We start from the raw sequence: 24,756 nt of genomic DNA on the forward strand, positions 1-24,756 counted from the left end.
TCTAACGTGCCCGACATGCTTTGGCATCGCTGAAGAAAGGACATGTTCTCTGAGCGATGTTTCTTTCTTTCAGGTTTAACTGTGGCTACTGTCCTTTTTGGCACAGCGAGATCTCTGTTTGTATTCTACGTCCTCGTTCATTCTTCACAAACTTTGCACAACAAGATGTTTGAGTCCATTTTGAGAGCTCCAGTGTTGTTCTTTGATAGAAACCCAATAGGTAAGTCAGACACCAAGTTTTCTCAGTCAGTCGGCCTTGTTGACACAGTAAGTGTCTGATCACATTTCAGCATTTGGAAACGGAGGAGAGGCTTGGGAAAAATGGCTATTTCTGTTGATTCCTGTTCTACAAAAAGCTCCACTGATGGTTAACTCCTACCAGACAAAATCTGACTATGGGGTGGGGGGCATAGAAGCTTCTATTACAGTGTTTGTGTCTGTGGAAAATAAATGAGTGTTCACTTTGCACATAGATCTGCAAGAGTAAGTTCTTGCCATGAGTGTACCTGGAGGTGCCTCCAGCCTGAGGCCTTTGACCTGTTTTGCTTCTGAAGGCAGCCCCCTGACCTGGGTCCTTAAGAAGAGTCAGTCCATCAACACCTGTTCCCACTGTTCAGGCTTTGTTTCTACAGGAGATAATTGACAGGACTTGTCCAGGCAGGGAGATGGGCTGGCTGTTAACTAGCTGCATGACCCAGGCCAAAGGGTGTAGATGCTACTGGGCAGGCAAATCTCAAAGCAGGATGTTGTCGTGGTTAACAGCGTGGACTGTGGATCCAGCTGCTTGGGTTCAGACCTGGTGCTAGCTACTAATTGTAATAGCTGGTTATGGTTCTATTAATCCTCAGGTGCTAGTTACTTAATTTCTCTGTGTCTCAAAGTTCTTATCTGTGAAATGAGGATGATGTATACTCCTCCCTTAGCAAGATATTGGGAGAATAAGGGGCACCTAGGTGGCTCAGTCAGTTAAGCGCCTGCCTTCGGCTCAGGTCATGATCTCAGGGTCCTGGGATCGAGCCCCGCATTGGGCTCCCTGCTCAGCGGGGAGCCTGCCTCTCTCTCTCTCTCTCTCTCTCTCTCTGACAAATAAATAAAATCTTTAAAAAAAAACAAAAGATATTGTGGGAATAAAGCAGATCAGTACATTCACAGGGCTAGGAACAGCGCTCAGCGCCCGGTCTGCACCTACAGTTTCTTAGCCACAGTGGGTTGGAACTTCCTCACCTGGGAACTGGAAGGAAGAGCTGCCCTACCTGCTTCACAAGGCTGTCGTGAGGGTTAAATAAGACTGTTCAGGAAAGCATTTTGTGCATTTCATTCCACATGTTTGTTTAACTCAGGCCCTGTGCAGAGCACAGGAATGGTGACCTACAGAGGCCCCCACGAGTCTGCAGTCTTGTTGCAGCTGTAGTCAGAAAGGGATTGGGGACCCTATGTATCTGACGGCCAGGAAGTCGCTCCGCTTTGCCAGTTAATTTGAAAGCTACAGTCATAGAGTTTGGAGCAGTAAGTGGGACTGCATTTCTGTTATCACAGCCTCTGAAAGGCTCTTCCTGTTCAAGACCTGTAGGCTTCTCCACATGCTGATTTATTTATTATTCAAGGATTTGGGGTCAGTCTAAATCTTCAGGGTCGATAATCTTAGAGTAGCACACTACTCCCCCCTCCCATGTCTGTTAGCCGGGCTTTCATCCTTCAAGAAAATAGAAGCCCAAGTAAGGACACAAAAGATCGGCCTAGGTTGCCCAGAATGTTTAGGGGCCCTGAATTCTTTACTCTTTTTGGTGGTAGATTAAAAATATATATTTTTTTAATTAAAAATATTTTATGTGGTAGATTTTACCGTTGGGTTAAAATTTTTGTAGTTTTTAAACCACTGGGAAGAATAAGCGAAAGACTTGAATTATGGTTCCTAGTAGACATCATTGATTGTATGTATGTACTTTAATGGTTGTATAATATTAAAAAACAACTCCCCGCTAGAGCTGAGGGGCGGATACCCTCAATTGTTAAGTTCTGTTAAATAGCCACATGAAGTGGATACTAGTGCCCGGTGTGATGTTGCCCCCCCCCCCCCCCGAGTTATAGAGTGTCTCCGAGCAGCATGGAGAGATCAGGAAGCACATCGTTCTCTTCTCAGTAATTTGTCATTCAGAGCACCCTCTCAGGGAGAAGTCAGTCCATTTCCTATGATCCTGACAGCGTCCTGGAATTTGGAAAAGAGAGGGTACAGGGGTAGTTTCCAGCCAGTGAGACTCGGGGTGGTGACTGGGGCTGCTGGCACCATAGCCTCGTGTGGATTTGCAGGTGTCCTGCTAGCATTCCCTTTCACGGTCACCTTCAGTTCCCACTTGTGCCGGAATATTCTCAGTGACCCTGATCCGGATTGTGGAAATGTCTTTTTACATTTGTTCATGGGTGCTCCCACCCCTGATGTGCTGCCTCCCTCCCATGCCTCTCCCATCTTGTTCATCAGTGGGAGATCCTTCGAATTTATGCAGAGAACTGAGCCTTCAGTGAAGGGCCCTGAAACTCTGGCTGCCCCATCAACGTCCCAGGCTCACTGACTTGGATTTAGGGAGAAAGACAAGGTGAACCTGCACAGTGCATGTTTCTGCTCGGTAGCCATGTGTCTCTAACAACACCCCAGAGCTCTGATTTTTAACAAGGTTCCATCTCTCCAAGCTATCCACGACTTCAGTTTCTCTCCGTTTTGGACCTTTGTATGGTTGCATGAAGTTTACTTAGCTATTTTGGTTCTATAATGCACCATCTTATTACCCTCTGATTTTTCATAAACCAATCACTCTTCAGCTGTTTGGGTAAAATCTGAATCAGCTAGTGTGTCGTCTCAGAATGGCAAAAGCTAGTTTTCTTCTTTTTCCCTTCCTTCCTCTATTTTTACCCTTCCCTCCTTTGTGGATTTTGGTAATGGTATCGTGTGTGTGTGAAAGAGCCTCACATTTTCAGCTGTCCCAGCATTTCGCACACATTCTGCTTGCACCTTGCGTTGAGGAGTGCCTTTGTGGATGTGGTCTGCGTCCCTGTGCTGTATGCAGCACCTGTCTCTTCCCTGATCAACATTTGTCTTCCACCATCTCCGTTGTCAGATCTTAATATGTAGGTAACACAAATCCCAGGTCAAAAGGAAATCATTCAGAAATTAAGAGAGAATTTCTGTATCCCCTGTAAACCATGTTTTCCTTGGATGGGGTGAATTCATTTTATTTTTTATGTCTGGCACAAGAGGGCAGCATGATCTACATTATTTCAGGAATATAATGTAAGGGCGCCTTATAGCAAAAACCTGTTTTATTTTATGTTACTTTTTTTTTAATTTAAAGCTTAGAAATTCCATTTTTTATAGCTAGAGTCTGTATTTTGTACTGTTGATACAGAGTTTTAAAACCGCGGTTGTAATTTATTACGTTTGAGACATTGAACTCTTGAATCATGAATTTCAGTGTTGTCCCAGAGTACCTGGCATTTCAAACAAGGTCACTTGGATTTCTTAACTGACAACTTCTCGCCTAGTGACTGGAAGAGGCAGCCGCTGACCTCTTGACTGGATATATATTCAAATTCCTTAAGGGTAGAATACGGTGGCTCATATGACATCAGTTTAGGGAGAAATAGGTTTCAGACAGTTTCTTGAGTTTCCGTCCACGCCAGCAGAGTCTGTAGAGACGTTCTAGTCTTGTCAAGTCTCTAGAATTTCACGCTTCATTTTGGAGACGAGATGCGTCGAGAGTTGTCCTGGTTCTTCATGCCTAGAAATGGTGACGTAACACTCAGCTGAGTGCATCGACCGCAGTGGATTCCAAATCAATATTTGTTTGCTTCCCGTTTGTTAATTTGGCTTTAAAAAAGTGAGCCACTGGGGTCGGTAGATGTTGGTGTTTGTTTATTCTCTCAGGGAAGTGCAGAGTTAATATTGGGTTGTGGACAGTGTGCTCATTTTACTTTTTTTAAGATTTTTATTTATTCACTTCTCAGAGAGAGAGAGGACAAGCAGGGGGAGCAGCAGAGGCAGAGGGAGAGGCACGCTCCTCACTGAGCAGGGAGCCCGATGCGGGGCTCGATCCCAGGACCCTGGGATCATGACCTGAGCCGAAGGCAGCCGCTTAACGACTGAGCCACCCAGGCGTCCCCAGTGTGCTCATTTTACATGACCGGTTTTTCTGCAGCGGCATGTGTGTTCCCTTGTTTATGTGTCCAGTCTCTGAAGAGTACAAACATATATCCTTTTTTCCCCCCTTACAGATTAAGTTAGGGCTAAAGTGTAGTACAAAAGGAGAAAAATAAATGTAGTAACTTCTTCTTTGGTCAATTTTATTCTCCTGGTGGGAGGTGCCTGCACCCAGAAACGTATGGAACGTGAATAGTGGCATAGTGAATAGTGAGAGACCTATTTGTGTGTCCTCCTAATCCAAAATCTAGGTTGCCCAAAGGATTAAGGTTTCTAATTTGAGTGGGAAATGAGGCTCTTGGAGATGCTTTCACAAATCTAAGCTCTCCTGAGTTTTGGGATATGCATGGGTGGGAGTTGAGCGTTGGGGAGAGGTGGGTGACGGAGGTTTGAACGATTGTTTTGTTTCTTGAAACTGGAAAGGGACACGTGAGCATCCACTATAAGCTGCTAATAAATAATTCGAGGCAAAGTGAAAAGTGAACTGAAAGCAGCATGGTGAGCTTATACCAGAAAAACTGTCTTGCCGGACTCTTTATAAAATCAGTTGTCAACATTCTTGCTCTAAGAGTCCTCGGTAGAGAAGCAAGATAATTGTAGGGATACCTCTCTGTTTATTCCGTTCAAATGACCACTGGAGTTAGTGCTAAGTGCATATTTTTAACAAGTATAATATTTCAGCACTGTCAAAATTACGTTGACGATAATAGGCCTGTTAAATTATAGCTCTATAAGTTAGGAGGGAAGATGGCTGTGCTTAGCACACATTAATCTATGCCTGTTCACACAAGTGATTCTGCTGAGCAGGTAGCATGTTAGAACAAGAAATACTGGTCCTAAAACCTCTGATTTATGGTAGGTGTTGTTTTGACACAGCATCGAGACGATTTACAAGGCAAGGCTTCGCGTTAAAATATTTCACTGGTGTCATCATTCGTCACCGACATAAATATTCAGTAGTGATGCTGGAAAATTGGTAATGTGCCCATTCATGCCAAATCACTGGCTGTGTTTCCTTTCAAGTCAGATCTGTTGTGGATATGGTTAAAAGAAACTATGGTTTTTCTTCCTTGAGAGCAGATGTGCTGTAAGAAATTGAGAGTAAGAATAACACCTATCCTGACAGCTTTCAGGTACTCATCTTGCCTGGGTTGCTTTTAATTCTGGCTTAAGTCCTACAGGCTTGCCTTTTTTTTTTTTTTCCTTTCCTTGCTTGGTGCACATTATAAAGAACATATTTATATGTACATTAGCTGAAGAGGCTTTTTGTGTTCAAAGGAAGAAGTTAGTCATCATCAGAAAAGCTTTGTTGCAAAACAGAAACACACATTTCCCCTTTCTTTTTTTTTCCTTGTTCATAATAACAAATGCAAGTGACTATAAAAGGAATAACACAAAAGATTGCATCAATCATAGTGATTCTCAATAGCCGTATAAATATTATTTTTTTCAGGTTTGAATGACACAGCTAATAGTTTTGAAGTAGGTGTGGTAATTAAATCCTGTCGGGTTGTCACATATTAAAAATCATGTTTTTTCACATAGCAATGGTTATATGTACTTAAACTCTTATCAGGGTGATATTAAGTCATATTTTATGGGAGTTGCTTGTTTACTGCTAAGTGTCATAAAAGCCTTTGTTAGGAGTTTAAATAGTTACACAGTTACATATATTTGATTATTATTGTTATTTTGTCAGTAATCTCTGTAAAGGTGATTATTATAGCTCTTGTCCACAGCTGGTAAATATTGCACCATTTTGATATACATTTTTTATCTATTAGAATGTTCTGATTACTCTCTATTCCTGTTTTTTTTTTCCTCCATAATAATCATACATGGAAATACAGCTTAGTAACAGAGAAAGCACTGTTTATGGTTGTCCAATAAAATGTTAAAAAGATAAGATTTGGGAAGCTTGTACCTTGTTCAAAGTGGTAATCATGTAATATCTCAGGAATTTGTGAGTATGACATTTTACTTGTGTTCTTTTATTTCCCAGTAGAGTACATATTAAGTGATATGTATATCATAATATAGAAATTCTCCACTCTATATTTGTGCGATGATATTAATACTCCCAAACTCCTCAGTTTTCATTAATTTCATATTTGTGTTGCCTCAGTTTTCAGCCGGCTTGGAGCTAGTCAGTCTTTGGTACTCACGACTTTCCTAGTGTATCCCAATTTCACGTGTTAGTATGCTTAGTACTTTGGCATTACCTTAGGGGTGTGTGATTTATCGTAATTCAAATACTGTTATTTAAAGTACCCCCCCACCCCAGTCACAGGCACGCGACAACTTCAACTTTGTGGTTCTTTGTGACAAGTCAGAAAACGTATCAAAGTATCTTTATGACACAGTTTATCACTTTTGTGCAACCATTTCAAGAGAAACTGGGATAGTATTTCTGGGCCAGTTTCAACAGGAATAAATACTGATAAATACATATGAAAGCGTAGTGCTCTGATATGAGGTGGGAGTGGGTGGAAATTTGCTGGATCGAAATTCCATATGGTTTTGCTATATATAGTCCATTGATCCCCCTCAACGATTTGACTTCATAGCTCTCCTGTGACACCGTGGGGCTGAACTTTGATTTTCACTTTATGACTGAAATCTTCATCTTCTCTTATCATTTCTTCCCTGCCCCTTTACTTTAAACATTATCATTTATTTTGACATAAAGAAAATGGAGAAAAAAAAATGTTTACAACAATGAGCCTCTGACATTTTATTTACATAAAGTTTTAAAATTTGGTTATGTTTTAAATCACATCTTTACAGTACTTGTCCCAATTATGGTTAAATTATAATTTAGGTAATTATGTGTTGACTGCCTGTCTCTTCTCTTAGCCTTGGGGCCCCAGTCCTCATAGAGCCCATCTATTATGTTATTGCAAAAGCCTCTGAACCCAGGATTGGACACTTTGTAGCTGATTAGTATTTGTTGGCAGGATAGAAGAAGGGATGGTTTCAGAAGTGTATTTGCATCTCCCTGTGCCACGCCCTTTAAGAACAATGCAACTTTAGAGTGTTGAAATAGAATTCGAGCCTTTTTGTGTTTACACTCAGTGTTTATATTAACTTGAACCCTTCCCTATTTATTTTCCAAAGTAGAATTTGTAATAGATTATTTATGGTGGACTGTGTTTCTGGGTATGTGATGGCATGAAGAGAAAACCATATACATGATTGGTTCTTTGGAAGTTGTGGTTCATGGAAGTACATCATACAAGGTTCCAACTTCTGTTATCTACCAGTCAAGGAAATGAAATTGCCAAACACCTAATGCATTTGTTTGGGGTTTCGTTGAGCACTGAAGACAAATGTTAGCACTTCAGTATTTAGTACCTGATAGTTTTACTTCATGCATTTTATTTTATTATTTATTTTTTTAAAATAGATTTTATTTATTTATTTGACAGAGAGAGACAGCGAAGAGAGGGAACACAAGCAGGGGGAGTGGGGGGGGGAGAAGCAGGCTTCCCGCTGGTTGTAGGTTGTGGTCCCAAGCATTGGGACAAAAAGTCCCTATTTTCAAGGCATTTGCAAACTTAAATATTTGCAGACAATGGATTATTTCTAAAACAGCCAATTCCCGCCCCCCCCCAAAGCTATCCAGTGTCAATATTCAATGATTCCATATAGGAAAGATACAGATTCAAAGACTGAATACAGTTGTAGAGCAGATAATCTTGATTGACATGTACTCACAAGACACACTTATACACATGGCCCTGTGATATATTTCTTTTTCATAATCAATTACCTAAGTCATTGGCCTTGATTTCATAAAATTTCCAGCAACTGTTTTCCTGGAACTTCAAGACCAATTGTTTCAAAATGAAATCACACCAGTTGGAGAGAGAGAGGAATTTAGGAAACAAAAGTAAGTGATTTACTTAAAATAATAATCTCTAAGCTTACAGCAAACCCAGCCTGGCTTTTGATGATATTCAGATGCTCTCCTGACCCATCAAGAACCATCTGGGTGCTAGAGCTTATCTCCAGGAAGTGCATGAGAAAGAAGGAAGTCAGCCTTTATTAAGCATTGACACACGCTTCTCTTGGGCTTTTAGAAGTGTGTTACTGATGCTTTTTTTTTTTTTTAAAGATTTCATTTATTTATTTCATTTATTTCTTTAGAAATAAAGATTTCATTTTATTAAAGATTTCATTTATTTTAGAGAGAGAGAACAAGCAGGGGGAGCAGCAGAGGGGGAGAGAGAGAAGCAGGCTGTTCCCTCTGAGCAGGGAGCCCAATGCGGGGCTCGATCCCAGGAATCTGGGATCATGACCTGAGCTGAAGGCAGATGCTTAACTGACTGAGCCACCCAGGCGCCCCAGAAGCGTGTTACAGGTGCTTTGCCAGTGGATAGAACATAAGCGACGGCAGCTTTCTCCCTGAGAATGTTGTCATGAAATCATCCATGATCTGTTGAGTGTTCTTTTCATTCTTAGTAACCAGGATCAATCTTTTAGAAATCTCCCCCTCCTTTAGGTGGAAACTCTTTAACATCTAGAAAAAAAAAGACAACAGGCTTCAAAGAACACTTTGAATGGAAGTTTATTAAAACACTGTGGTTAAGTGGAAAGCTATCAGAAAATCAGGTTCTCTGTTCTGGAAATATTTTCCTTTCATTTCTTTTCTGCATTTGCATTTTAATAGATTGTATCACATGGGGAAATGTTTCAACCTCTTGAACACCTGGAAAGTCTATTTTAGACTTGTTATGTGTTTAAAAATCTTTATCCAGACATTATTCCAAATACAGTCATGCTCTTCATGATAGGAACATCCTGCCTCCAGGTCTGCTGTTGGCCGAAAGAGTGCTCTAGAGCCATGTCTTGTTAATACATCAATAGAAACCAGCGTATCTGCTCTGGTTGATTTTCAGCTTAAGTCCCTGATTTTTAGGATGTTGAAATCAAGAGTTAGTTAACGATTTTGATTTGTCTCTAAATTTTAAGTGGAGGTTTCTGGAAGTATTCTTTTGGTTCAGTGACTGATCTCATTCTTGAACCAGTTTGAGGCATGTAGTCAAAAAGAAATTTTGAGAGTGGTAAGAAAAACAATGCCTGTGCTTTTTAAAAAATTTTAATTCCGGTGTAGTTCGCATACAGTGTTATATTAGTTTCAGGTGTACAATATAGTGAGCACCTACCTTTTGTTATGCATCAAGGTATACGAACAGATACTGCAGTGTATGTGGATTTGTCCTTAAATATATATTCTCACACATATAGTTCCATATGCCTAGATCACAGCGGTACTTTGCGCTGTAAGAATCATGGATTAATTTTTTTCATTACCACTAAATATTTAAAAGTAGATTAAGAAGGAAGTGGTTGCATTCTTGTATATAGTCATTTCTTTTAGAATTTTTCTTCTGTTAGTGTCAGAGTGGCCTGGGCTCATTAAATTTATTTCCTTTGGGGGAACTATAAATTCATTATTTTAACTTTTTGGAGAATAAAATGGCAGAAATTTCTTAAAATTATATGTCATGCTAATATACATCTTCTCTCTATTCTCCCTCTTAGCATAAAAATGAAAAGGGAGGGACGCCTGGGTGGCTCAGTTGGTTGGGCATCTGCCTTCGGCTCAGGTCATGATCCCAGGGTCCTGGGATAGAGTCCTGCATCAGGCTCCTTGCTCAGCGGGGAGCCTGCCTCTCCCTCTGCCTGCCGCTTCTCCTGCTTGTGCGGCAAGTCTCTCTCTCTCCCTCTGTCTCTGATAAATAAATAAGATCTTAAAAAAAAAAAAAATGAAAAGGGAGTCAAACGTTGTTGAAGGAGTTCCACCTGTAAGCTATATTAGAGACAGAAGTATTTGTTGTTGGTGCTAACTTTTCAGTGTTGGTCTTGACATAAGTCCTATATATGAAAGGAAAATAAATGCATATTTCAAGATGATGAGTAATCAGTGTTACTAGAAAATTTTCTTCCTTGAATTCAAGATTAAATAAATAGTTGTTGACATAAATAGCCAGAGTAATAAAAGGCAACACCTGTGTAATCCAGACAGTGGTTTCTGTACCATCAGATAAGCTGCTGTTTATTAACGAATTGTCAAGTCTTTAGCCCAGGTAAATAGATTTATCATACATTAGGGAATTCTAAAAATTGAACGAAGAAGGTTTAATTCTTAATGCCAAATGTTCTGACCACTCATGTCTTTTTTCACAAAGGAGACACTACAGGAATGTAATGCTTAATTGAATTGGCCTTCAGGTATGTCATCTTGTCTTGGTTCTTGCTCTATCAAAGTAACTAAATTTTTCCTAGATCAGATTAGGGTTTGACATTTTAGGTGGCAAAATGAGTACCTTCTACGTTTTGAATAAACATGGAGTATTTAAAAAAAAATAGCCCATCTTTTCTCTCCCCTGAATTTTTACATCCTTACATCAAGATCCTCTTGACTGAAGAAGCACAATTGTCTTAAACAGCACCGCTGAAGGTTGGGGTGTGTGTGTGTGTGTGTGTGTTTGTGTGTGAGAGAGAGAGAGAGAGAGACAACTTTTTAGATTGTTACACCAGAATAAGGTCCCTATTGTTGGATTCTATTGAAGAGATGTAAAGCTTAACATTTGAAAACCAACCAGCAAATAAAGTGACCTTTGATTTTTTAACGACACCAATTTGAATGGTTTTCTTGTATTTCCCAATAGTGGTTTTGAGCCAACGTATAATTCGGGTTCGATGGTCAGGGAGCAGACTTTGGAATCAGCCTCCCTGAATGTGAATCTTAGCCCTACCACCGACAAACCTTGGCTGACTTACTTCACCTCTTTCTGCTTCAACTCTGTCTATACAGTGGGGATGGTAATAGGGTAGTAGAACCAAACTTTTTAATGTGAGAACTAAGAGATTTAATAGATGTAAAGCATTGAAAACAGTGCCTGCCATATGGTTGACATTAATTAACTTTTGACTATTTAAGTGACATGTTGACATTTTAGAGGGGTTTTTTTGCTTTTTTTTTTTTAAACAAAATCCAAATGCACATGCTAATTTTTATAAAACTGTGGGGATGGGGAATGGGGTGTGTGTTTTCCCAGATGCAAGGAAAAATAGGTAAGTGACCAAAACTAACAAGCTACAAAACAACATGGTTTTTTTTTTTTTTTTTGGTTTTGTGTTTGTTGGTTTTCATTGGGGGCTTAGCTTCATTCCAGAGTTCATTTTAATTTAATTTGGTTTCACAATGAGAGCTCAATTTTGCATATAAATACCAAACATCTGGTTTACTTTTTGTTTAAAAATGATATGGCTGAAGTTTATTACAGAAGTCTATTGTATAATTAAGGAAAGACAGTTTGAAATTTATAAAATAAGTTCTATTTAAATGGAACACTGGAATCTTTCCAGGGAAGTGGGTATACTTCTTGGAAGTAGCAGGAACTTATTATTTTTAAAAATGCTATAACTGGTCAAAATGTAGAACTTCTACGTATTCACCTTTTTCAAAAAGCATGAAAAATGACAAATTTCACAAGTGAAAGTTAAAGTTGACCTAAGGCAGTTTTAGATTGTCAAGCCTTCAAATTTTATTCATGGGATGTTTTTAGAGACATTTTGTGGTTTGTTCACTCCAGTTAATTCCAGGCAATCCTTCTGCATTTCTATCAGATGGACATTCTGATACTTCAAAACTTCTTGTACAAAATATGGTTAAAGTAGCTGGGGAGGAAAATGAGATTCTGGGTTAGTTCTTATAAACTGTAGATTATATTTTTAAAGCAGTTAAAGGAATAATAAACCCACAGAACAAATACAGCTCTTCTATGTATACTGCCCAATTAGCATTAATAAACTGACAATTTAAATGCCATAATTTACTAGCTGGTTATAATAATGTTGAGGTATATGAAGAAATACATAGTTTTGGGTGGAGAGAGCCAAGTGAAGATGGAGCACTTAGTGGTTGAACACCTGTCTGCCAGGTAGCTGTGTTAGTAGTTAGGCAGTGAGCGCCTAACTAGTCCTGAGTCTTTGTCTTTATTCAGCCTCCTGATGTCTGAGAGGGCCCTTGGCTCTGAAATTCAATGGGTCTGTTGTCTGCAAAAGTCACTTAGAAACAGTTTGATAAAATAGAAAACCAAAAGAGGTTGTCAAGACTCAGAGGGTTTCTATGACCCTCCATTCCATGCACCCTCCAATGTTTTAAGGGCTCTGTTCCGTGGAAGAGGTGTCGTGTGTTGGCGGTTATAATCCCGTGGCTTATCAAATTGAGGATCAGCCCAAAGTATGATACCTTTGGAATACTTCCCTATGTCTTGTCATTTTATAGCAACATCGTAAATTTATTTGATAGTTTCAACTTCTCAAAATCCTGTCCCTTCCATTGTCTCATTTCATCTTCAGAAGCAGCAAGGCAACGAGGAATCTGCACTCTCTTAAGCTTCTAGAGCTTGTACCCAGCAAATGCATGCTCGTGCTCGCCTCCTTGTTCACTCCTCTTGTTATTGTCCTTGTTGGTTATTATGTGGGAACCGTAGAGTTACAGTGCCTGTAATTGAAAATTAAGCACCAGATTGCCCCAAATCATTAATCAGCCTACAGATTATAATCAGCATACAGATTATAACTAAATATTTATTAAACATCTCCATATGCCAGTGTGCTGGGAATTTTGCATAAGGGAACCAGATACTGTATTCTGAATTCTCCATGGGCATTTTCTAAAGCTATGTCATCCGTTCCCTATGCATTATAATATCTTACACAATAATGGTAGCTCTTCAGGTCAAGGTGAAATTGTCTTGCGTATTATTTCCTATGAAATGGATGTGGACATCAAGCTAATCAGAAATTTTTTTTAAAATTTCAGAAAATTTGCATGACCTGGACAGTCCATCACATAATACTGGTGTTATGAGGTGTATGCAATCGTTGGGTGTGTGTGTGTGTGTGTGTGTGTGTGTGTGTGTGTGTGTGTGTGTGTATGTATGTTGATATATAAATTCTAATTTGAGTTACAAATATGAGAGTAAGACATACTTCAAAATTTGTGGTCTTCACCTTCCTCATTCTGTTGATTCAGCTTTTATATGCTTTTTCTTGCTTGTATCCATTTTCAGGAAGATTTAGCATTTGACAGTGAATTAGTCCAAAATGGGGGGAGGTGGATGTTGGGAAAGTTACTGTTTCTAAAAACCAGATGATCACTTTAACCTCTTCTCATGGCCCTACATTTTTAAGAGACTTTCACTAATACCTTGTCATGACTTTATGGTTTGTTTTTGTTTTTTTTTCATACAGCATATTGAGTTGATACATTTATATTGCATGATGATTGCTGTTGTGGTATTAGTTAACACTTGTATTATGTCACATGATTATTCTTGTGTCATGAACAATTAAGGTCTAGTCTCTTAGCAATGTTACTGTTTATAATACCCTTTTGTTGTCTGTAATCACTGTACTGTGTATTAGGTCTCTAGGACTCGCAAGTATGTACCCTTAGATCATGCCCCCACCCCTGAACCCTCCCACCTACCATTTTACTCACTGCTTTTATAAGTTCAGTGTTTTTAGATTCCACATCTAAAAGATGTCATACAATATTTGTCTTTCTCTGTCTGGCTTATCCCACTTAGCAAGATGTTCTCAAGTTCCATTCATGTTGTTGGAAATGCAGGATTTCCTTTTTTTTTTCATGGCTGAGTAGTATTCCTGTGTGTGTGTGTGTGTGTGTGTGTGTGTGTGTGTGAGAGAGAGAGAGAGAGAGAGAGAGAGAGAGACAGAGAGAGAGAGAGAGACATCAGCATACATTCATCCATCATCTGTTGAGGGACATTTAGGTTGTTTGGATACTTTGTTGTGAATAAGGCTGTAATCAAAGGAGTGCAGATATCTCTTTGACAGTCTGCTTCATTTCTGTCATAACTTTATAAAGTTTTTATAATTTTATAGCTGATCATATGTTAGGAAAATGTAAGCTCTGACATTTATAGTATTTGGTTTTATAAGAGACAACTTGGGATCATGGGATTGTAGTAGGCCCTTCTTTGCCATTCGGGTCCTTAGGGGGAGTGAAAACAATATAGCAATATATAACAATGTAAGTTTTTAATAACTTAAAGAGGGCTCAGAGAGAAAGAGTAGTAGTTCTTAAATCCTGTCATATTAGAAGTACTGCTAACCATTCCAAAATGTGTGCAGTCATTCGCATGAAGACAAAACTACCTTTATGTAGGCTATGTTGGGAATGCAGTTCAGTGTTTAATAGCGCTCATCTTGACTTTGAGTGGGAGAATAATACGGTTGGAGGTCTTGGTTGTTGGAGTGGATAGAATGGAGTTCTGGAAAGTTTCCTGCAGGGAGAACCATAGCAAAATGATTTCAATATTGTAGGAATCCCATCCAGCTGTCCTGTAGATACTTATAAAGAACCTGGGGGTGTGGGAGTGTAATAGAAGAATGGGTAAATTCTCCTGTTGGACATTTTCAGATAAACCATCCTGCTAAGTTCTGTGGTTCAGTACCACACTTGTCATGGGCTTAGAACTTAACAATAGCCTGGAGACTTGGATGTATCAATCTTAATGAATCCTACTTAAAAACACATTTTATTGATTCATTCAGGCTTTGGTATGTGGTTTACTTTTTAGGTACTTACCCTCCTCCATTCACAAATTATGGTAAAGGGAGAGACAAAAAGATTCTTCCACTGTGTCTTCCCGCCTATGTCTTAATTCTTTTGCAGTAACAGAATTTGCTTTCTTCGTTGTTCTCCACAGAAGTTAAATGACATTTGGAAATTTGCCGGAAAATAGTATCTAGGAAATCTTACTACATTACAAGTTCAATATTTTATAGTGAGGTACTTTTTTGTGCTCATTCAATTTATCACAAATAGTGTAAGGACAGGATTTAATCCTAATTTTAGCCATCTTTTGGATTTTTGTCGTCGTTGTAAACTTGGGTGTATAATGTAGAAGCATCACTATTTTTCCTTTGTTCCTGGGAGAACCTGTTTCCAGTGTCCTTTATGTTTTGATAGTCTTTTTAAAAAGTCGGAAATGTGGGAATGTTTCCTGAATAAAAGTCTGCCATTTGCTGTTGTAGGTGTGGCTGGCTCCCTGGGATGATTGGACCAGCTTCACCTTTGTTGGGTTTAAGGAACACAAGGTTGTGGTCCCTTTACTCACGCTCTTGCCTGTAATGTTCTTTTCAAATATTGGCTCAAACATATTAAGGTTTGTTTATCAAAAATGTCATTATTCTCCCCCCATTGGCATCCTGTGTGATACACACTTTAGTCAGAAGAGATGGTATACAGAATTTTATATTCGTGGTATAGCCTGTGTTCTCTCTTCATATTGCACTTCCAAGGAGTCTTGCATTCTTTGACTTTTGAACCTTTTTGTTTTTGTTGTGGAGTTTGAGGACAAATGCAAGGCAAAAGTGACTGGCTGATAAAGAACGTATCCAGACAAAATGCTGGAGAGACAGAGTGAGACATAGGTGAAAAGCAAGCTGACCGAGAAAGTCCGAGGGTAAGGAATACTGTGTTTTGACCTGAGGAAAGGAAATCGCTCCATTGGGCTCTCTCCTCCAATTCACATTTGACGACGTCTCACACATTTGATAGCTCGACCCATTCAGCCTTGAGCCTCTTGCTGCCTCCATGTTGTAGCGTCTTGGTGAATTAAAGCTGTCTTCCTCCTTTCCGATGAAAATATTAGCAATTTCAGATATGTGACTAGTGGTTCTATTCAGCTCGAAGGAAACCTTTCAGTGATGAGCAACATGACTTTTCATCTGAGGCCTGCGGAGTCGGTGGCGGCCAGAGAGGTTGGGATGCTGCAGTGATTTTTGCTTCATTACAAGCCTATACAGGTATTATTTAATGCAAGCAAGTTTCGAATGCTGGTAAGGAACACAGTTAAGGTCATGTTCTGAAAGGACTTTGATGTCCTGCAGAAACCTGATTTTCCCCTAATATGCATGAAAAACTTGTGCAGTATGGCTCTTAGGAGATGAATATTTGTTCGTGTAGGTTACAATAGCACACGTACCTCGAATGGTGGGCAGAATATGCATTTGGAGGGAAAAGCGGGGGGGGGGGAGAAGTAGTACGCAAAAATTAGTCATGGAAATCCATAAATGGCAGGCCAAGAATATTCTGCAATTGTGTCAGCTGGGTTTTACCAGGAACAATGGACAGACACTAGATCCTGCCCATAGAGAATTTCTGATTTAAGTTAAATGATTTCCTTAGAGATTTCAAACCCTCTTCCAGCCTCTTCCTCCTTACATTAGAAATTCCTACTCTCTCCTTAGTTCCTGGATGTTTAAAGAACGTATGAAAGGCCATTTTTTGGTGTGCATCTTTTTAAATTGCCCACAAAGAGAAATGCATACTGGTTCTTCAGGGCAAATACCCTGGTGCAGCCTTTGGTATCCTGGATTACTGAGATGGTTTGCTGTTCATTTTGTTGACTTGTGCAGGAGAGATGTTTTAATTCTGTATTAGGTTTTATGCACCAGGCAAATTCCTTGGGTAGGAATAGCTGACCATTAGACAGTCTGTGTTGCTTCTCATTGAGAGGCTGTGGAAGATCCATGGACTGCCCTGGCCTCCCAGCAGCCTGGAGAACAGAGACCATCCCTCCCCACAGTTGGGGAAATGTGGAAAGGAGTGGCTATATCCATTACGCGGGCTGATGGGAGTGTGCTGGGCTAGTGATGATGTGTTAAGAGTTCTAGCAGTTGACATCCTGCTAAGGAGACAGGGCTGAGGAAGTGGGGCTTTTTGCGTGGAGCCAGGAGAGATGGGGCAGGGGGAATAGTTAAGGAAACACTCAGAATCCGATTCAGGTGGTGGATCACAGAACAGATCAGAATGGGTGCTAGAGGCCAGGATGTCAGCCTGGAGTCCATGAAAAGTTTTCCTTCTGGCTTGCTGCCAGCCTCTTGCCAAGGGGCGCCATGGCACTTTGGGGAGGGTGGGTAGGCATCGATGCGATCAACCTCTCAAGTACTCAGCGCTGAAATCTTTTTCTCTAGAGCAGCTACCATGATGGGGAGTTGCTCAGGTAGGAAGTGAGCGGGAAATGCAATTCAGGACAACACTGGCTGGTTAAATATCTGGAAGCCGCAAAGAAGGGATTTAGAATGCAGACAGAGCAGGATGAATTCTTCTTCTCTCTGTTGACTGTAGACTGTTTCTGAAGATTGGACCTGCCTTAAGGTGGAGGCAGACTAGAACTCTGTAAGTGTGCGTGTTGTTTCAGGGGGCTCACTGCCCTGCCAGGCACAGGGCGCTCCGGGAGCTGGAAGGATTCCTGACCACCCCCCACACAGGATGCCCTCATGCATTTCTGTCGGGGCCAGGTTTCTGTGTTGTAGCTGCCATAGGAACAAGCTTGCACGCCCTTCTTATTTTGAATTTGACCAGTGGTTATTCTCCCCGACCCCCACCTTTTATGGACACCTGCCTTTTGGTGACCCCTTTCATCATTCCTTTGGGTTGGTCAGTGACAGCTTGTCTCAGCATTGGTCTCTGTTCTTGTAACGACAGTCTCTCATTTCCCAACGGGGCAAATACTAAAAATGCGGCTTTCTGAACGCATTCACGTACCCTTCCATCCATCTATGGAGAAATACTTACTGAGCCCTTAATCATGAGTCGAGCACAGTGTCCCCAAAACCTGTGTGTCTTCTGCTAGACACAGCATTAGTAACCATGTTAGCATGGCTGTGGTTGGCATTGTGGAGGAGGAGGCCCAGGAGACCTGAGCAAGTTTGAGGAGGGGCTGATGGTATGGCGTCTCTGGAGGAACTGGTGAGAGAATGAGTCGGAGTTATCCAGAAATGGGAATGCTGGGGGGTTGGGGGTGATGCTGGGCCTGGAAACCTGGAAGGAAGGCCACCCGGCTGGTGTGCGGTGAGTGCGGGCAGGAGTGACGGCGGGGCTCAGCGTGGCAGGTGCGCAGTGAGTGTGGGTAGGAGTGATGGCGGGCAGGAGTGATGGCAGGGCTCAGTGTGGCCGGTGCGCGGTGAGTGCTGGCAGGAGTGAGGCGGGGCTCAGCCTGGCTGGTGTGCGGTGAGTGCAGGCAGGAGTGATGGCAGGGCTCAGCAGCCCCAGGTCAGCATTGAATCGTGCAGTGCGTGTGGAGTGTTTTTAACCCCCTCTCTAGAGCTATAGGCAGTGTTTCGATTTGGTAAAATGACTGATTGCACCCCTTTCTGTGCTTGCCCAAAGCTTTGTCTCATCGGGGGACCTCATGATGGGGTAGGACAGAACATCCCCGGGATTTTTCTTTTAACTTTTGAAGGTATTTTAACATGCCACCATTTTTGTTACTATGAGTCCTGGTTCACACTTGAACCACAGGATTTGTGGCCAGTTTGATTTCTTTGGTTTTAATTTGATTGTATTGAGTATAACGTGTCTTCTCACCATTATTTACTGTTCGTCGTGCCTCATAAAGATGCAGAAACTAACTTTTCCTACTCTACCTTTGAGCGGGCAACTATTATGCGATGACTGAGGATCAGTCCTTGTGCACGCTGAGTTTGATATTCCAGAACAGGTTAACCTATTGCCCAGATTTATTTTTGTCATAGAAATAATGACTCCTACATCACAGATACTCATCGACCATGGGTTATTTAAAAAGTGAGTTGCAGTAACGTTTTGGTTCTGGAATGGCATTTACATTACGTCTTTGTGGGGAGGCAGCTACAGGACATCAGCAGCTCCATTTTCCTTTGGACTTACGGACTGAAGCTTTCTACACGTTGTCTTCGTGTCAGAGGGGGTTTATCACGAGGAAAGAATAGGACATTTTTCCATAAAAATAAAAATGCTGTTCAGTGGTGGTTGCCCCCCCTTCCCTGAAAAAAGGAAAACTTTAGTGCTTAATCAGGGTTCCAGATGTTTGTATGTATTTATTTATTTGGATATTTATAGTGTTTTCTGTCAAGCAGTTTGCCTCCCTGGGTGCATTCCAGAAATTTTAAAAACATACATGGCAAAGCCACAAAGATCAAAGACCCGTGTCTTATGAACTCTTCACAGCACTTTAGGCCAATCCCTAGAATGATTTATATTAGAAGAACTGAGTCAGAGCTGTTACCAGCCACATCATGTTTGGAGGAATGTTTCAGATGGGGACCGAAGAACCTGGTGAAGAACCTGTCAGAATTGGGGGTTCTTCCTCTCTCCTTTGCTGAGTGTGGGACGTTTGTCCTTCTTCAGCACCCGGATTTCAGTCGGCTCGCTGGGGCGTCTCTGGGCTCTCGTATCTCCACATCTTTTTGTTGATGTTTCTATTAGTCCTTTAAAACATGGGAATAAATTATTGCTCTACTTTCCTTGAATATTAGTTCTACTACATAGGATTTTTAAAGATTGCTATTAAAAGTATGAGTCTCATTTTTTAGATTTTAGAAGTCCGTATTATCTACCATCTAAATGGAAAACAGCAAGATTTTTTGTCGTAACACATTAGCGCTGCTGTGACTAATTTCTCTGAAAGAGGAAGTGCCTTGAGCGGTTGAGGCCTGACTGGGAATCAGCCAGAGGCGGGACGCGCGGCGGCATTCTTGTGTTCTGAGCAGGAAAGCCTCAAACTCCAATGGCCTTCTTTGATGCCGTTCTTACCTGAATGTTTTAAGGATCGTGGATTTGGTTTATTGAATCGTTGGTAAACCAGCAAGGTGGTTCCTTGCTTCTTCTCCTCTGGCCGGGAGCCTGGGGGGCAGGAGTGGGGGAGGACGGAGTAGGCGGATGTGTGAAGGCACCGCTTTGGAAGCAGAATCTTGCCTCCCTTCGTGCCTATCCTGAATGATGCCTGCAGTGTTCTCTCCAGAGCCAACCATGCAAAGTCTAACCCGGGCCCTCCTATCCCTCACCCCCTGGCCCAACTCTGGGTCTCGCCTTTCCAAAAGCCTGTGGTGCTTTCCACCCTGCCTTGGGAGCCTTTTCTGCAATAGTAGCACACAGTTCTAGTGTCAGATGGTGCTGACCTGGTGAGGTGTTTGCAGGCCGGGCATTTGGCAGCCTTGCTCCTGGGCATTCCCCGTGACTCATTACATCTCCAGGTGTGTGATTCTCCACCCTCTCTTGTCTCCCTGGTGTGTCGACCACCCTGAGGTTTTGGGAGTCCAAAGGACTTTCACTCAAGGTAGGTGAATTTAGCTCGAAGGCCTACAGAATTCTCTGTCTTCTCCAAGTTAGGGTATTTGGAGACGAACCTTTTGCCTTCAGTTGGAGGCTGGCTCTGGAGGAGACTCTGAGGAATCCAGCCTTGTAACTTTAATAATTGAACTTGGCTTAGACTCCTGATGCTGCCAATTCATGCTGGGAATACCCTCGGAAATGCTACTGTCTGCCCAAACCATAGTTACCCAGCATTTTTGTTTTTTAATTTGAGATCTCTTTTCTCAATAATAAAAGCCTTACTATAAAATCAGAGAATCATTTTTCCACTTAATGAATTTTGCATTAAATTACATCTGAAAAATCATGATATGCTGACATTTATTTGTTTATATATATTTAAAGATTTTGTCCTTAAGTAACCTCTACACCCAACAAGGGGCTCGAACTCACAACCCCAAGATCGCTGGCTCTACCGACTGAGCCAGCCAAGCACCCCATGATATACCGGCATCTAAAAATCCATCGTTTTGATTTTTGCAAAATGTATTTTAAAACACAGATTGATTATTTAACTAAAATAGAAGCTGCTTTCATGACCTAATGTTCAAAAATCTTTCAATTCTGAAAACTAGTTGGGTATTTTTTTTAGAAACATAGTTTTTACCAGGGTGTCTGGGTGGTGCAGTTGGTTAAGCCTCTGGCTCTTGATTTCTGCTCAGGTCACGATCTCAGGGCCGTGAGATCAAGCCCTGAGTTGGGCTCCATGCTCAGTGTGGAGTCTGCATGAGATTCTCTTTCCCTCTCCTCTGACCCTCCCCACTGCACGTACTCCCCCTCCAAAAATAAATCTTTAAAAAAAATAAACATAGTTTTTGTCCTTTATAGCTATGAGGTAAGTAGTGGCTTCAGGCTGCCATTTACCATCACATCTCTGCAGTTACACATGATAGGTATGGATAGCTGTTATGCCTAATAAATAAGCAAAATTGAATATAATTGTCAAAATATTTTCTCTTTCTAAACATTGGTGTTCAGAATGCTAGTAACATGTTGATTTTCTATATTTTCTATTTACGGCTGTTATTAGGATTTTACATGATCCCAAGATGTAGGGTTCAGGGAAAAAAAAATCGGTTGGGTTTGTGAAATTAGAATTTCTGTGCTCCCCATTTAACTAGTTTTGATTCTGACATTATTGTTCCCTGTTATTTTGGGTCATATGAGCAACATAGAAACATTTAAAGGGTGTAACATTCAGAATCTCGCCGGTGTTGGTGGTGGATGCTGAGTGGTAAGGGAAGAATGTGAATGAATCGTGAGTTCCTTCATCTGATCTCTAGTTAACTTGCACTAAGGCTTATTCAGAGGTTTTCAAAGACTTGCTGCCTAAGGGAGAAAATATTTAGCTAATTTTTTTTTATTGTGATAGAAAACCAATTAGCTAATGATTTTAACTTACTGCCTTTTAAGAATATACATTAAAACTGATGCCATGTGCTGTCTTCCATGAAGTGAACCTCTGGGGACAGGAGTCTCTATCCAAGGCTAGTCATTTAGGTCCTGTACCCCACCCTGCCCTCCAGTTTAGACATAAGCAGACCAGTTACATATATTCTGAAAGGGAGGTGCCAAGGTCCTGGGAGTAATCCTTGCATGGCAGGCATTCCGTTTGCCATTTGGTGCTGCCTCTTCCCCTCTCCAGCTCTATATTTGCCTGGAGGGTCCTTTCTTCTCTTCCTGCCCACTCAGCTTCAAGGCTCTTTTCCATCATTTAAATGATTCTCAGGATCACACTTCCCTTAATATGTGTTCCTAGATACTCTTTTCTAGAGTATCTGTGGTATTTTCCTTGTTTAAAGTCAAGACTAGTCTGCCTCCACCTTTCTTGATCCAGTGATAAATTCATCTTTGCTTTTCATTGCAAGAGACACGTGCCCTGGAAGTGCAGAGAATATATGTACTTCCCTGTCATCTTTCATTTAGATTCACTTTTGTTTTATTTTTGTGTTTCCTCTTAGCTTCCTGTTCTGAGGTTATATAAACTCACAAAAGACAAGGGCCATTAGCACTTCTCAAAAGCTCTTAATCATGCCTTTGGGTGTTGCTGACCAACCTAGGTCCTACATAAGGTTCTGAGGGGCTGCCCTTGACTGGAAATATATAGAGAATAGCAGGATTTGAATGCAAGCTGCTCATTGATTTGGCCATGCCATCCAGTGGGGCTGAATTCCACTGATATTTGATTTTTTGCATTTTAACTTGGAAGTTTTTTTCAAGGGGTTGGGGAGTGGACAAGATGGGGGCATCCAGAATATTGATTGTGTAAAATATTTTTTGAGAAAGGAAAATTGCTCCAGCATTTCCTAAAGGTCAAGCCGTGCTTTGCAGACTGAAATGTTAACACATTGCACGCTCTCTCCTTTTCTTCGGCGTGCGGTGGGCAGGTGGCATTTGTGACTGTTGGGCCCCTCTGTCTGCCACCAGCAGGCAGCCTCCTCCCTTGCTCATTCCCACCCCGTGTTCCTCATCTTCACTCTGCTCTCCTCATCCTCCAGGAGAGCAAGTTCTCCTGTGTTGGGGTCGGGAGTAGGGGGGCGAGGAGCCTCCTGGTCCCCCTGAGCGCACACATCTCTCCTTGCCTCCTCAGGGTCTTGACAGAGATGGCTGCCACCACAGGATCCTTCTCCTTGGCCCTGGCACACCGGGTGCTAAGTGTACAGCTTATCATTCTAACAGGGTCAGCAGGAGTAGATGAGGGTGACACAGAGGATGGATTCTAAGAGAAGGGTAGCTATAAAGTTTGAATCATTTTTTTAAATTTTTTAAAAATATTATCAACTACACCTAAAATTGACCATCTTAACTATTTTCACGTGCACATTTACATGGCTATGCACCCATCACCACCATCCAGCTCCAGAACGTTCCTGTCTTCCCCAATGGAAACTCTGTCTCCATTCCGCAGTACCCCCGCCCCTCACCCCCCTGCCTGTGACAACCACCATTCTGTTTATTAATATGATTATTCTAGGAACCTCAGATAAGCGGAATCATACAGTATACCTTCTGTCGTGACTGGCTTATTTCACCAAGTAGAATATCCTCAGAGATTCATCTGTGTTGTAGCATGTGTCAGGATTTCCTTTCTTGAGGCTGAATAATATTCCTTTTTTTTTTTTTTTTAAGATTCCCTTCATTTATTTGAAAGAAAGCGCAAGCAAGGGGAGGGGCAGAGGGAGGAGTAGACTCCCCACTAAGTGCAGAGCCCGACACCGGGACTTGATCCCAGGACCCCAGGATCACCACCTGAGCTGAAGGCAGACGTTTAACTGACTGAGCCACCCACGTGCTCCTGAATAATATTCCTGTGTGTGTGTGTGTGTGTGTGTGTGTGTGTGTATGCCGTATTTTGTCTTTATCCATCCATTGATGACTACGTGGGGATCCTTCCATCTTTTGGTAACTGTGAATAATGTTGCTGTGAACATGAGTGGACGAGTATCTCTTTAAGACCCTGTCTTCAGTCCTTTGGCCCATATACCCAGATGCGGAATTCCTGGATCACGCAGTCGTTCTGCTTGGTTTCTTCAGGAGCTACCGTACTGTCTCCTGCAGTGGTCATCCTTTCCATTCCCACCAGCAGTGCACCAGGGTTCCGATTTCTCCACAGCCTCGCCTACACTTCTTGTTTTGTGTTGTGCCGAGTAGCCATCCCAGTGAATGTGAGGGGGTCGCACCCTTCTTGGGTAAATCACAGGAGGTGGCTTTGGGTGCCAGTGTTGAGTGGCAGCAGGTGCTAGGCCACCTGGAACAGCTGGGCGGCACACTCCTGAGGGTAGGCTGGCCGTGCGGGTCCCTGGTGTGGCTCCTGGGCTCCGAGTTGCAGGCTGCTTTGCTGCTAGTCTCCTCCTGCCATCTTTTCTTGGCACGCTTTCCTCCTTTTTAATCCTACACTTGAAAATTAGATCAAACGCAAACCGTGTTTAGATTTATTTACAGTTTCTTAACTCCTTTCCTGTTTTTCTTTGACAGGCTTGGCATAAGAAGTCTTTTTCAAGTAGTAAATTAATTTAGGTGGCAAGCACCCTACCTGAATTTTGTTACGTGCTGGCAGTTTAGATAAATGGATATTATAATCTCAGCACATTTCTGCCCAATGCGACTGTGCCGATTTGCAGGAGTCTACAAAAGTGATAATATTCTGTCAGTTTGGGGCCTAGAAGAAGAAGAAAACAGGGTATATTTTCTTATTTGTATTTATGGGATGCCTGTGGGGAAGCTGGAAATGCCATGTGGCAGTTCACATGCCTAAATACACATGAAGAAAGATAAGGAACTCAGACATTTCTTTGTAGGCACACGGGAGGAGAGAGGGTCCAGATCAGTGACTGTCAGCCACGTTGCGACCGAGGATTTTTTTTACCCCCCTTAAACTCACCAT

General features: G+C 41.6%; 1 protein-coding gene across 4 annotated transcripts in view; it reads left to right on the forward strand.

Moving 5' to 3' along the window:
• Window positions 1-24,756, forward strand: part of ABCC4 (ATP binding cassette subfamily C member 4 (PEL blood group)) — a 244,418-nt gene that overhangs the window by 114,112 nt on the left and 105,550 nt on the right. For all 4 annotated transcript variants that reach the window (XM_025874666.2, XM_073894388.1, XM_073894386.1 and 1 more), the window contains one exon: window positions 74-220. In XM_025874666.2, the coding sequence (XP_025730451.1) occupies window positions 74-220 (147 nt within the window). The remainder of the gene's footprint in view (window positions 1-73; window positions 221-24,756) is intronic.

Source organism: Callorhinus ursinus, unplaced genomic scaffold (assembly GCF_003265705.2).
Source record: "Callorhinus ursinus isolate GAN/ISIS: 27379988/994484 unplaced genomic scaffold, GSC_fseal_2.0 scaffold7, whole genome shotgun sequence".
NCBI classification, from domain to species: domain Eukaryota; kingdom Metazoa; phylum Chordata; class Mammalia; order Carnivora; family Otariidae; genus Callorhinus; species Callorhinus ursinus.